A 13,465-nucleotide genomic window follows, 5' to 3' on the forward strand; every position below is an offset into this window, starting at 1 on the left:
AACTTACACATTCTGACTTTTGCAACACCCTAAATCGATAAAGTTTTATTTAAAAAAAATTATGAATCCAAGTTCAATATCAGTGTAATTTATAAAAGACTTCATAAAAAATACTTTTAAATCACTAAGCATTCATATTTATGAACGGATAAAGATATTATATCTTAGATGATGATAGTTTAACATCCACCCATAAAAAACACCTCACACATACCTGAATAATAATATTCTAGCAATATTTACTTTATTTTTAATTTAAAATTTAAATTCTAATATATATTATTATATTATTAAAGTGGTTGTTAAATGAATGTAATTTTTTGAAATTGTGTAAAAGAAATACTTTTCTATATCTTAACACGTACAACACTAAACAAAATTATTAAATGGAAGAAAAATTATAATTAATTATTATATTAATTAAATTAAATATTTTTTTGAGATAAAAAAGTTAGTAATATTTAAATAACTATTAATAATAAAAATTATTTTAGATATGAATAATTTCTATAACTTTTAAAATAATATCTAATTTAATCCGTAACTAATTATTTATTATCTTTTAAATTATTTATTATTTTTAAAATTATTTTTTATTTAATAATTTTTTATAGTGTAGTAATCAGTAGGTAAATATTAAAATACATAAATAATGAAATATATATTTAATTATTACTTCATAAAACTTGTATTAGAATAATAAAATTAAAACGGTAAAAGGAATATGAAAACTAATATATTTTAATGTTCTTTATGCAGTATTTTCTTAACTATATAAATAAATACTTTTTATTTCTATAAAATTAGTTACTCTATATATTGATTAAGTGTAGTACATAAGGAACTTTAGGTTTCCTCCAAAAAAGTACTTTCTATTAAATGTATATTTTTTTATAAAAATATATTCAATTTTTAATATATATACACACTTTTCCTTAGTCATCAATGGTAGCAAATGAAATAAGAGTCCATTTATGGAAAATTATCAAATTACTTTCTTCAAGAGGCAATGAGGTAAAATTATTGTTTTTTTTTGGAGTTATTGTTCAAAACAGTGGGAATTCAAATAATCAAATGAGTTAGGCAACGACAATTTTAAGACACTTTACAAATTTTAGCTCTCCATTTTCTGTTTCTGTGATGTTTTTACTTTTATTTTTTGAAATATAATAACTTTTATTTCTTGTAAATATTTGTGTACCGATTGGAGTCGAATCAGCCAAGTCATTCGACATCTAGCATCCATGAATCCAGTAACCATGCGATAAATTAAGTAATACCGTTTTATTAAAGATATATATGAAATACGATCCATAAACGAAATAACTTACTACTAATACTACAAATAATCATTGTTACATAAGAGGAATATACACTTTTATTAGTTTTACATTGGATATTCTCAATACAAAATACTTACTTCAAATCTTTTGTAGGTTTACTCCAACCGAACGTTAAGGAGTTAAAAAATTGAAGACTTGAAATATTAAGAGAACTGAAAAACTGAAGAAAAAAGAGAAACAACCAAATAAAAGAAAGTGATTAAAAAAAAGGAGCGATCAATAATCTCAACTACTATCTGACTACAATTTACCTATAGACTTTGTAATAGTTGAACAATCAATTTAATTATTATTATTATTATTATTATATATATATATATATAGATAGATAGATAAATGGAGAGATGAGCTTGAATGTGTGTTTTATAAATATTTTAAACATCTGCTTTCACTTCAATATTTTTTTAATATAATGTAAACTGCCCCTCTTATTTTATTTAAAAATAATTTTATTGATTACAATATAATAAAGATTTATGGAACTGAAAATTTAAAATATAAAACGTAGAAAGAAAATATTTTTATAAATAAAATTAAATAATATAATTATGAAAGCATTTCATTAATTCACTCCTTGAAGTTTTTCTTTAAATCCCAGATTTTCTAGTTTTAAAATTATATTAATAAATTAAAATTTATATTCTTTATTTTATTTATATTTATAGTTTTATTTTTTTTACATCATATTTATATTGTATAATTAATTAATTATTTATATATTAACATATTTTTAATATATTTTTATATTTCTGTAAGATAATAATTAAATCATTCAATTTTTTTTATAATTTTTCTATATTAAAACTTCAGTTTTTAATTAATATATTGGTTTAAAATAAAACAAAGAAGTAAGTTTCACTTATTAAAACATAAGAAAAAAAATTCGTTAAGAAGATGAGAGTAATTAATGTATTTTAAAGATTAGAAGGATGTAAATGAGATTTTAAAGAAAATAATGTCTATTTTAAATAGAAAAGAAGTGTAGATGTGATTTAAGTTTGTGAAAGATAAAATATAGTTTTCTCTTGACTTTCAATGGAAACCAAATTTGTGTAGTCACAAATTTATAAGAGGAAAAATGGATTTTAAGTGTATCTTTTAAAAATATAAACTAAATTCATCAGTATTAAAATATGAGTATATTAACCAAGGAAATATAACATTGTTTTATGTAATATATATAGTTAAAATTACATTCATCTCACTGTGTATACTATCTAATATCACTACAAGAAAATCATTAATAGTAATTAAATTTAGAGATAAAAAATAATCAGTCACTATATTGACTAAATTAGATACTAATTTGAAGACTAAAAAATTATTAGTATCTAATGTGGTTTCTATTATTAATAAAATATTATAAAATAATTTCTAAATTATATCTAAATTAGTTACCAAAGTTTTAGCTACTAATATTTTAGATTATAAATTAGTCTCTAAAAAATTAATAGAGACAAATTTAGATCATAAGTAATTAATAGTTAAAACCTTAGTAACTAAGAGTTAGATACCAATTTAGAAACTACTTTATATACTAATAATTTAATAAAAAGCTAATTATTTTAGTTTGTAAAATTAGTTTTTATTTAATGATATTAATGTAGTTATTTCTCACAATTTTATACTAATAGTAGAAATAACATTTTTTATGTATAAAAAACATTTCAGTGATTCATATTAAGAGATATTATACAAAATATTTAAAGCAGGAAAATGATTTTTACAGGGGAAAGAAAATGAAGTTTAAACACAAGTAGGTAGTAGGTAGTTACACACACATCCCACATCGGAAACATTCACAGCGACAGACATTAAACTTAATATCCCCATTCCTCACAAAATTAATGTAGTACCACTCTCACTATCCTTTCCTATTTGGGACAAAGAAACTAATAAACTAAGGGAAAAAGGACCAGAGCAGTGACTTCAAATTCCTTGAATGCCCACTTCAACATAAAAGCGTGTTGGAATGAATGATGTTCATCCAACTCAATTCCTATTCAGAAGTTCCTCTATCATCTGCAGAGCCATTCTCTGCTCCTCATCTAAGCCATTTCCTTCCTCAGGCTTTATCTTCTCTGGGGCATGATGATCATGATGATCAACAACAACAACAGGAACTTCTGAGTCAGAAGAAGGACATTGATCTTGATCACCCTCGCTGTTCTTTTTTTCCAACTCAACCATCATGATCCAGTTTGAGTCAGAACGAGGGCCTGCTCTCTTCTGCCACACCCCTATGTGGGAATTCTCAGTGTCAAGCCTTAGGCAAGTGAGGGAAGGTGAAGGGGACTTGCAGCACTTCCTGAGCTTTGCACTCAGAACTTCAGACAATGTGGTGGTGGTGGATGAAGAAGAGGATGTTGAGTGATTCACCACTTGGTTTTCACCAACTGGGAAGTTTGTTTTAGCGTTTCTTCCACTCATCAAAATAGCTGCCTCATCATATGCTCTTGCTGCTTCCTCTGCTGTCTCAAATGTCCCAAGCCACACCCTCCTTTTCCTATTCAAACACCACAAATCTCAAAGTAAGACTCTCACATTCAATGCACATTGTTATGCATGGATAGTCATGCCACCCATTTTAATTAATTCAGATACTACAAAGCTTTTAAAATAGGTTTTGGAAATCTGTGCAGCCATGTAATGGCTACCGTTGAGACAATTTCTTGTATTAAGAAGTGGACTTTAAACTTAACTCAACCTCGTAAAATCGGCATGAGGTGAGGTTTACACCTATTTATATACTATGAAATGGTCGATGTGGATCTCAAACATCTTGCAATGTCAAGGATCTTGATGAAAACCATGATTGCAACATTGACTACAATTTAAAACCTCTCTCAACTCATTATCCATAAGGGGGCAAGGATCGAAGTAGTACAATACAAAGGATGATTAACAAAACAAAGAAGAGAAAAAGAAATGGTATACTTTTCTAAACTTTTTGCTGAGAAGTGGAAGAAATAAATAATTGAAAATCCTTAGTGAGATGAGTTTGATGAGAGTACAATAATGGGTGACGAATCTCAGAAACCCAGGAACCCCAATGGCGTTGCCTCACACCTCTGAATTTCCTTGATTGCACCATGTTGGCCAGAACTATCTAGTCTTACCAAAGGGGGGGAGAGAGAGAGTGAGAGAAGGATAAAGAAGGATATGGAATTTGTGACAAAGAATGTGAAAGTCATGGCGAGTTATAAAGCACAGGGTGATGATGCAGTAATTCAAGGCTACATCCACAAAAGGGACACGTGATTTTGGTTTGGTAGGATTTCCACACAGAAGGGATTAAACCAAAGGATCAAATTATTTTACCCCATTTTCATGCTGATGTTGGTAGTGTATGCAGTGTCCTTAATAGTGATAATACAACTTAGAGTAAGGGTTACAATTATAGGATATAAAAAGGTTAACAACACAAACTACTATCTTATTTGGTTAGCTCAAAAGTTAGCCATTTCAGTTTTCTTTACAATATAATATAATAAGATCAGACTGAACTTTCAGATGCTTCACTCCACTCTTATTACTCAAGTGGTCCGTGCAAGTAGATGCCATACGTTGGCGACTGTGACTGTTAGTGACCACTCACGACATATAATAACTTGAATACCATTAATTTTCAAACTATGAGATGCTTAGCTCATTGATTGTGATGTCACTACCAAATTATAACTTAAGCTTAACCTTCAAATCATATTATAGTACATGAAGTTGAGTATATAATATATATACACACACATGCATACATAAGCTAACATTGTAAAGTTTTTACGCTGGTCCAGTCATAATTTGTCACATAGGTTGTTAACTTTTACACTAACTTAAAAGCATAGCGTGCATGATTTTTATTGGTTGACATTATAATTTGTTTTACTATGTATGGTTGTCCTTCTGCAATGCTCTCAGTTCTGCAGCATATAATTTGGAAGTGACTCAGTTGCACGAAGGTGGCAGCCGTTTGTCCTTGCTCTGGAAGTTCCTTTATTCTATATACTACCAGGCTAGCAAAGGGACACTGAATAAATCTCATGAAAAATACAAAATCATTCAGTAATTTTGAATTCAAATAAGCAGCAGTTAGTTTATAAGTACAAATGGGAGCATTTCATCTTTTCAGGGTTAGAGAAAATTATTCTATGCTTAACGAAAAAGTTAGCATAATCATAAACCTTTTCAAGGATATGCATGATCTCCTAAAACACCATGGACAAAAGGGCACAAAATGATAATAAACATCCGAACTCATTGTCAATCTTTGACTACAAAATGTAAAAAACAGTGTTATCTGTTCACACGGTATATCTTTTAGTGCAATACTATATATTCTCATTCCACATCACTTTTGTGTATATGAAGATGTGTTCACAATTCAGGTATAAAAGTTTATGATTGTTCAACTAAGATTTATTTCGATCTAGTTAAATTTAGGTGGTTATAGATGTACAGGTATAATAAGTGTGTGGATTTTAAGCATGCTATCATTGCTATGCATATAGCACACTCCATCACTTTCTCATTTTTTTCAGATTTGTAATTTCATTTTCCATCTTCTGCCCAATATTAGATACCGTACATTATTGATTGATCCAATCTCACTTTTGCAGCTGTCAGAACAAAAGTTTCTTTTGAAGGAAAATGAAGTTGAGTCCAGAAAGCAAACAGAGGAGCAAAAGCATGCTTGTTTTTGTTGGGAAAAAGCTGCACAAATACAATAAACTAATAGACCATTAGAACAGCATATGAATATACCAAAAAAAAAAACTCTGATATACTGCTTATACAAATTTAAAACCAACCCTGCAGCTACAAGGAACAAGGTGCAGGAGTATGTAGAAGCTAGAGTTATAATTCCTTGAGCATTCTGCATTAATAATTTAAAAATTCATCAAACACAAAGAAATTCCTTCCAAATTAGGAAAGCTGCTGCTAAATGGAGTTAGCTAGCACTAACAATCACGTTTGAGGAATGCACGTGAGTTTATGTTGTATCCTAGCTCTAGAACTTATAATGCTGCATGCACATATGTTGACTTAAAATCACATAGAGCTACCAATAACATCTTTGTCAGACAAATAATCTTATTTTGAAGCACGTGATCAAAGATCAGTCTCAAGATTCTCTAACTATTTCAATAAACCAATCCTTAAGTTTGAGTCAGAAAGTACATTGGATTCATCTAAAGTTATTATACAAAGGGGTTGATATATTTCCATGAATGAAAAGGGTTGAACTGAAGTTGGGAGTATATGCAGATGAGTTAAATAGTTTGAGAAAGAAGTATGTGAGTGATCCTAAATTGCAGAAAATAGTGTAGTAAAAAGTTTTACACGTTCTATGGCTGTGATGAGTATTGTTACTTTTTGTCTTTTTATTATTATTCTGATTTTGCCTTATGAGAAGAGTGGTCCTCTTGCATAAAGTGGCATGTTGTATGAAGGGTGGTGTGACAAAAAGGGTAACTACCTAACTGGAAGGAGCACATAGCGTGCGTGTTTTCACTGTAATGGAAAAAGTTACAGCCCATGTGATGTAAACATCGAGTGACAGAGTACAAGTCCAATGCGTTGTAGTAGCATTATTTATGGCTTCATAAAGAAGCTAGCGGGGTTGAACCCCCCACGGTAACGTGCATGCTTCCTCATAGCTACCAAGGTATGTGCGTGCCCTTTATTACAAGTTGGGATTGCATCACCCATTTGCACATGCACACTCTTTGAGTTTAACCACTGTTTCTCTGCTAACAACTTTTCACATATACATGGTGTGCAAGTGCAAAGAGAGAACTACACTGTGATTTTACCTGCTAAACTCACCCCAGAGAGGAACTAACTACAGTGTTTAGGTCAATTGTTTAGGGTGATTGATTTGGTTGGACAATGTTGGCCTAACTCTTTGCCTTGTCAAAATTTGATGCATGACTCTGACAGCTATCCACTACCCACTTCTTAACGGAAAAATATCTTACCAAATTAACTATAGTGTTTGACAATTTGAAGAGTTAGCTTGTGTAACCTTGAGAAGTTAAGTTGAAGTTCTTATATAGGATCTCATACCTAATGCAGCTAACTTATAATTTCAACTCTTTCCTCTAATGCTTTTGCCTAGCTATGTAGCCCAACTCATGTCTTTTTCTATCAAACTGCATCAGATTTCCTCTTTTCAGTTTATTAAGCATGAGATAATCATGCCTTATAGCTTCCATCTAATAACATTCATTAATTAGTTATCATGATTCATAGACTACCATCGTATCATCATATCAGAACTAATTCTCCCTTATTGAAACTAATTCTCGATCATATCATCAGATCATAACTAATTCTTTCTTATTGGAACTAATTCTCTCTTATTGGTGTAGATACAAAATAAATACTTGTGAAGGTAATAGAGAATATAACAAAATAGAATAGTGATACCAAGAATTTTTAATATGAAGAAACCTTCTCAACTTGAGGAAATAAAAATTCACATGACCTAATTCAGAAAATGACTCCATAAAAATATGATTATAATTTTCAACTCAATTTACATAAATGAGTAGAATAGTTATCCAATTAACAAATCGCGATTGAAAAAAGACTTTAGAATGAAGAAGTTTAATTATGATTTTTATTATCTCACACACAAAAAAAAGTTGTGTTCATGCATGAGTTCTAATTTTGGTTTAAATTGTGGTGAAGTTGTACTGTCAACACATTTTTTTAGAAAGTTTTTAAAAATTTTTATAAAATTGTTCTTACTAGCATGTTTTTTAATTTTTTTAGTGAAGTATAGTTTGCTAGCTTGACTTCTAATTCTTTTTGTTATTGTTTATTTACTTTTTATATTTTTCATTTTTATAAATTTAGATAATGAAATTAATTATTTATTTATATGCAATGTATTTTGAATAATTTAAAATATTAATATAGTCAAAATATATTTAAAATAAGTTTTCTAAAAAATAGTTAAATATTTTGTTTATTTAATTAATTAATGAGATTAGTTATTTCAATTGAATTTTAAAACAATGATATTAAATTATATATTAGTGTTGAAATAAGATTAATTCAATGTCATACACATTCAAAATTAGATAATTGGTGATTTGATTTGTAGAGATTTTTACTTATTTCACTCTTTTTTTTCTCATATAATTATCGTTTTTTCTACTTGTCACTTGCGATTGTTAACATATATTGATTCAGTTTACACTCTAGATAATATCTACAAGACTCACGAAGTTTAATATCATCCGGTCTGAAGATCGATCTATATAAGTTTGAACTTCATTCATGATCCTCACATGCACTAAGAATACCAACAACTACTCAGATCTATAACAAAATGGATCAAACATATAAAAAAAATCCAAAAAAAATATTCTTGTTAAGGTTACAATAACAGAAATGGTGCATATAGAAAAATAATAAATAATTTCTTACAAATTTCTGCTAATTTCAATTAATCTTATTTCAATAATAACCTATATAATTTAGTGACACTGCTTTCATTCTTTTTGAAATTGCATTCAATTAAAATTGACTAAAAATTTAACTATATATATAACTTATTTTAAATATATTTGTCTACATTAATATTTTAAAGTATCCCTAAAATACATTCAATTAGCATATAAATAAATAAACACATTATCCAAATTTATAAAAATTAAAAGCATAGAAAACAAAATAAACAATAAAAAAAAATTAGAAGTAGCACTTTCACTAAAAAAATGTGCTTCCAAACAAGAACTAAAAAAAATACACAATTAAAAAAAAAATTATAAACATGTTTCATAGTACCACTTCATCACAATTAGAAAAAACATTATAAATCATGCATAAATGCACTACTTTATATCAGACAACAAAAACTCATAATAAAACTTTTTTATGTCTTCAATTTTTTCATTTTAAAATCATTTTTGAAACACCACCGACTAATTGTGTAATTTTTGTAAAATTGTACTGATGGATAATCTTTCCATTTAGCAAGGTTTAGTTTGAGATTTGATTTGATGTAACACAATGTTTAATTAAAAATTGTGTGCATTAATATTGAAAAAAAAAGATAATTAATATTGATTTGTACTGTGATACTTCAACTACAAACTGCCCCATAATCAATTAATTGAGAACTTTTTCTTGGAAAAGTAAATATTGTGAATTAAATTTGAATTTATTTTTTATTTTTTTTAATGAAAATATTGGTCTAATAATAAAAATAGGTATAAGATGTATGCATCCCAATGATGAGGGCCACTTTGTAGTCCCTTTAAAAATGTGTGGGGAAGGTTTAACATTTAAGTCTCTAAGTATTTATATATTGTACAATGTTCAAACCTGTTTCTTGTGCCACTTAACTCATTTTTTTTTATTGTTGTGTAATGTTATTTATGAATTAAATGTGAGAAAATATTTTTGTTAATATTATATATTTATCAATATAAATAGTTTAATATATAAAAAAAACATGGAAAATAACATTTTAAGAGATAGTATTTTTAAAATAATTCAATTCCATAACTCAACTCAATAATTGAGTTAAGTTAATTAAATTACTAACCACATAATTAATTTAATTGAGTTTGATTAAAACTTAAACTAAATTATAAGATTTACAATCCTATAAACTTACACAAGTGAGCCATTTTTAAAAGCTGCCTCAAAAAGCCATGAAAAATGTTTTCTATTAGGAATATTAAAATAAATAAACAATATATGTGATGTAAATAGCATTAAATCAGGTGGAAATAGCATTAAGTCAGGTGGAAATAGCATAGAGTGAAAGCCCAAAACCACAGTTGGGCTGTTTTTGCATTCAGGTACATAAAGTAGCAAAGAGTAATTTTATGTCTACACCTTCGAAGGTTAACTCGTTTGTTTTAGCTCACATGCCACACTATTTATTGGGCTCATCTTTTGGCATATCTATATTGATATTGATTTGTAACTAATTTTTTTTAAAAAAAATTAATTAATTAATTTTTAAATATTGTAATATGAATATTTTTATTTGAATTTCTACTAAAAAACTATGTTTTAATAAATATTTAAAGTATTTTTATTTTTGTCTAAGTATATGTTTTCTAATTTTCTCTTTAATTAATTAATGTTTTTCCTCTTCAATGACTTTTAACTTGTCAGTCAAAGTCAACTCATTCTAAGAGAAAAAACAAACAAATTATTTTGAGAAGGAAGAAACAAGTTCATTGAAATATAGAAGCAACTGTCACATCATATAGTTGACAATAAAAATAAATGACAATGTACCTATATAAAAATTGAAAATAATTTTCTTTATAAAAAATTCAATTTTTTAATATATTTGAAACATAATTAAGTTAATAATTTAATATGTGTTTAGAATAGATAATATAATATTGTAAATTATTTTTTAAGTCGTAAATGGATATTGATATAAATTATTTAAAATAAAAACATTAAACATGTTTAAAACAAGTAAATGAAAAAATAAAAATTATGTTGTTTAGATTAAATAAAAATAAAAGAAAGAAGGTGTTCTTAAATTAAAGAAAAAATATTAGAAAAAAAAAAACAAAAAGTAAATGCAAACTTCCTTTTACCTTTTCATTTGCTTTTTTTAAAACTTTCACTTTCTTTTTCTATCTTTTCATTTTTCACTAGTTCAATCAAACCCTTCAACCATATATAATCCAAAATTATGTTCAAATTTATCAAAATTAGAGTTTTAAAAAGTCCGAAACTCATGGCTTAAAGAAACAAAGGGCGTTGAAAAAATAGACAGAATTTATTTCTTTTCCTACCGACATCGATATAGTACCCTGGTTTCGTGCAATTAACCAAACACGGTTTTCGCCTTCAAACAAAAACCCAATTTTTAATTTTTTTTTAATGTTATTAATAAATAAAAAGTTCCATGTATACTCCTCTCACTAAAAAAAACTAATTATTCTGTGTTTAGATTAAGTTTTCGAAATGGTTGAAATTAAAAGAATAATTTTTTTTCTTCTTGATCGGAACCTCTTTTCTTACGTATTACTCTTTGTCTCCGTGAACTTCAAATTTAAATAGTATTTGCAAAAGGCGTTTTGACACTGAAGTGAGATTTTGGTGTTCAGCATTCAATGCTATTAGTACTGAATGATAATAATAACATATCTGATTCTTAGAACTTGTGTTTATTTATATAATTATCACGAATCTTTTACTATTTAACTGGATTAGGATTTTATATAATAATTAAGAATGTATGACTAATGTTTGATCACTAATTAGTCTGGTTGATCTTCTGCTTTAACATGATGCATTTAGTTGTATTGTTCAGTCTTTATCGAATATTACATTTTCAGTATTGTACGGACTCGATCGGGTACACTAATACACTAAGTATTTTAAAATTAACTTTCAACAAAATTATTTAAGAAATTAAATTATGATAAAGTATTAAAAAAATCTAATTTTTCAACTATAATACGCGTCACCTTAAAAAAAATGTATTCTTGCGGTTAACGATACACGGCATTGCACTTTTATAGTTGAGATCTGAAAGAACCAATTTACGTATTTAAAACGATATTGTCTACTTGGACACGTGTACGGTATAAAAAAATATTAAATACTAATCTCTCTTATACTTCAAATATTTAAAAATATCGAATTACTTTTAATATAACACATATTTAAATGCTTATTAGTTTAAATAATCACTACAAACGGTACTGTAGATTTACACTTCCAAAAATAAATAAATATGATTTTAAATTTAATCTTATGCTATAAATTATGAAGGAAGAAGTAACAGATTTAATTTATAAAGTGTGACCATATTAAGCATTTAAAATTTTGATTAATGCATTAATTAATCATTTAAAAATTATAATTTTTCCTCATTGCAATTTAAAAATTCTTCTTTGATAAATTAGTTCTTCATTATCTAGAGGAATTGTAATAGTTTCTTTTCCTTCATACTTGAAATACCTTTTATGATACCGTTTAAATATATGTAAAAGATTATTTTTCTTATGATTTTTTAACACAATTAAATAAATTTATTAGATAAAATTATTTCATTTTTTTATAAATAAGCTAAATTGGTATAATTAAATTAATTAGATTCTAAAGTTGATAGTTAAACCCTAAACCCTAATTATATATCAATCTAAAAACTATTTAATAATAATAAAAAATATTTTATATATTAATAATTAATAATTTTTTATTTTTAAAAATTGTTTTTATTTAATGATATATATTATTTATATTTATAAATAAGTTTAGGGTTTATAATTTATGATTTAGGGTTTAGGATAATATTTATATTTATATGTTTATATTGGTATTTGTGTTTGAATAAATGTGGTAGTAACTTTTATCTTTTACCAATGGATACTCATAACTTTACTAATTTAAGATTTACCATTTACAACTAAAATTTTGAATTTAACCATACTAGTTTTCTGCACTTAAATTTTTTCTTGTAAGCTAAGAACACAACAAGAGAAGAAGAAGATGATAAACACCAAAAGAATTCCTTCATTTCTTAAGTATCCTAACCCTAATAATTAATAACTCCAAAATCTAGTTCAAATCCAAGATCCTAATTATAGAGGAAGATGTAGAAGAATAACTTATTCAATTTGATGTTCCACATTCTCTTTTAGCTAGATTATAGATCAACTTTCACTAATGAAGAAGAAAAAAATTGAATGATGAAGGTAATAATGGTTGGACAAGGAGGAAGAATAGAGTCAAAACTTTCATATTAATGTTGCCACTTTTTTCATTCATGAATTGAAACCATATGTTTTCTTCATTGTTTTCAACCCAACATTAAAAGCTCAATTGGTTTATTATAATCACCACCCAATTTTTCTATTCCTATCCCTTGTTTTCAATACAATCACTACACTCCTAATAAATATAAAACTATATCATGTACATATCATACATACCTTAAAAAACATAAGTACATAAATTAAAATTTAGACATGATTTAAATTCAATTATAATTTTTCAATTTATTTCAACCAAATATAAAAGTAAGTCGTTACAAATTTATTATGTTTCATAAATATTATTGTAAGAATCGAAAGGTCTTGTCTTTAGTTTTCATTGTTATTCATACGTTTCAGATTTTTTGGTGTTAA

At 26.7% G+C, this 13,465-nt stretch overlaps 1 protein-coding gene across 1 annotated transcript; it reads right to left on the minus strand.

Moving 5' to 3' along the window:
• Positions 1-3,045: 3,045 nt before the first annotated feature.
• On the minus strand, positions 3,046-4,533 carry SHN1 (Integrase-type DNA-binding superfamily protein). Its single transcript, XM_068622245.2, has 2 exons — positions 4,358-4,533; positions 3,046-3,849 (listed from the first exon to the last, which is right to left on the minus strand). The coding sequence occupies exons 1-2, from the start codon at positions 4,435-4,437 to the stop codon at positions 3,336-3,338; spliced, it is 594 nt and encodes a 197-aa protein (XP_068478346.1). The 5' UTR covers positions 4,438-4,533; the 3' UTR covers positions 3,046-3,335.
• Between the last annotated feature and the right edge of the window lie 8,932 nt (positions 4,534-13,465).

This window comes from Phaseolus vulgaris, chromosome 10, assembly GCF_051622355.1.
Source record: "Phaseolus vulgaris cultivar YP4 chromosome 10, ASM5162235v1, whole genome shotgun sequence".
In the NCBI taxonomy this organism is placed as follows: Eukaryota; Viridiplantae; Streptophyta; class Magnoliopsida; order Fabales; family Fabaceae; genus Phaseolus; species Phaseolus vulgaris.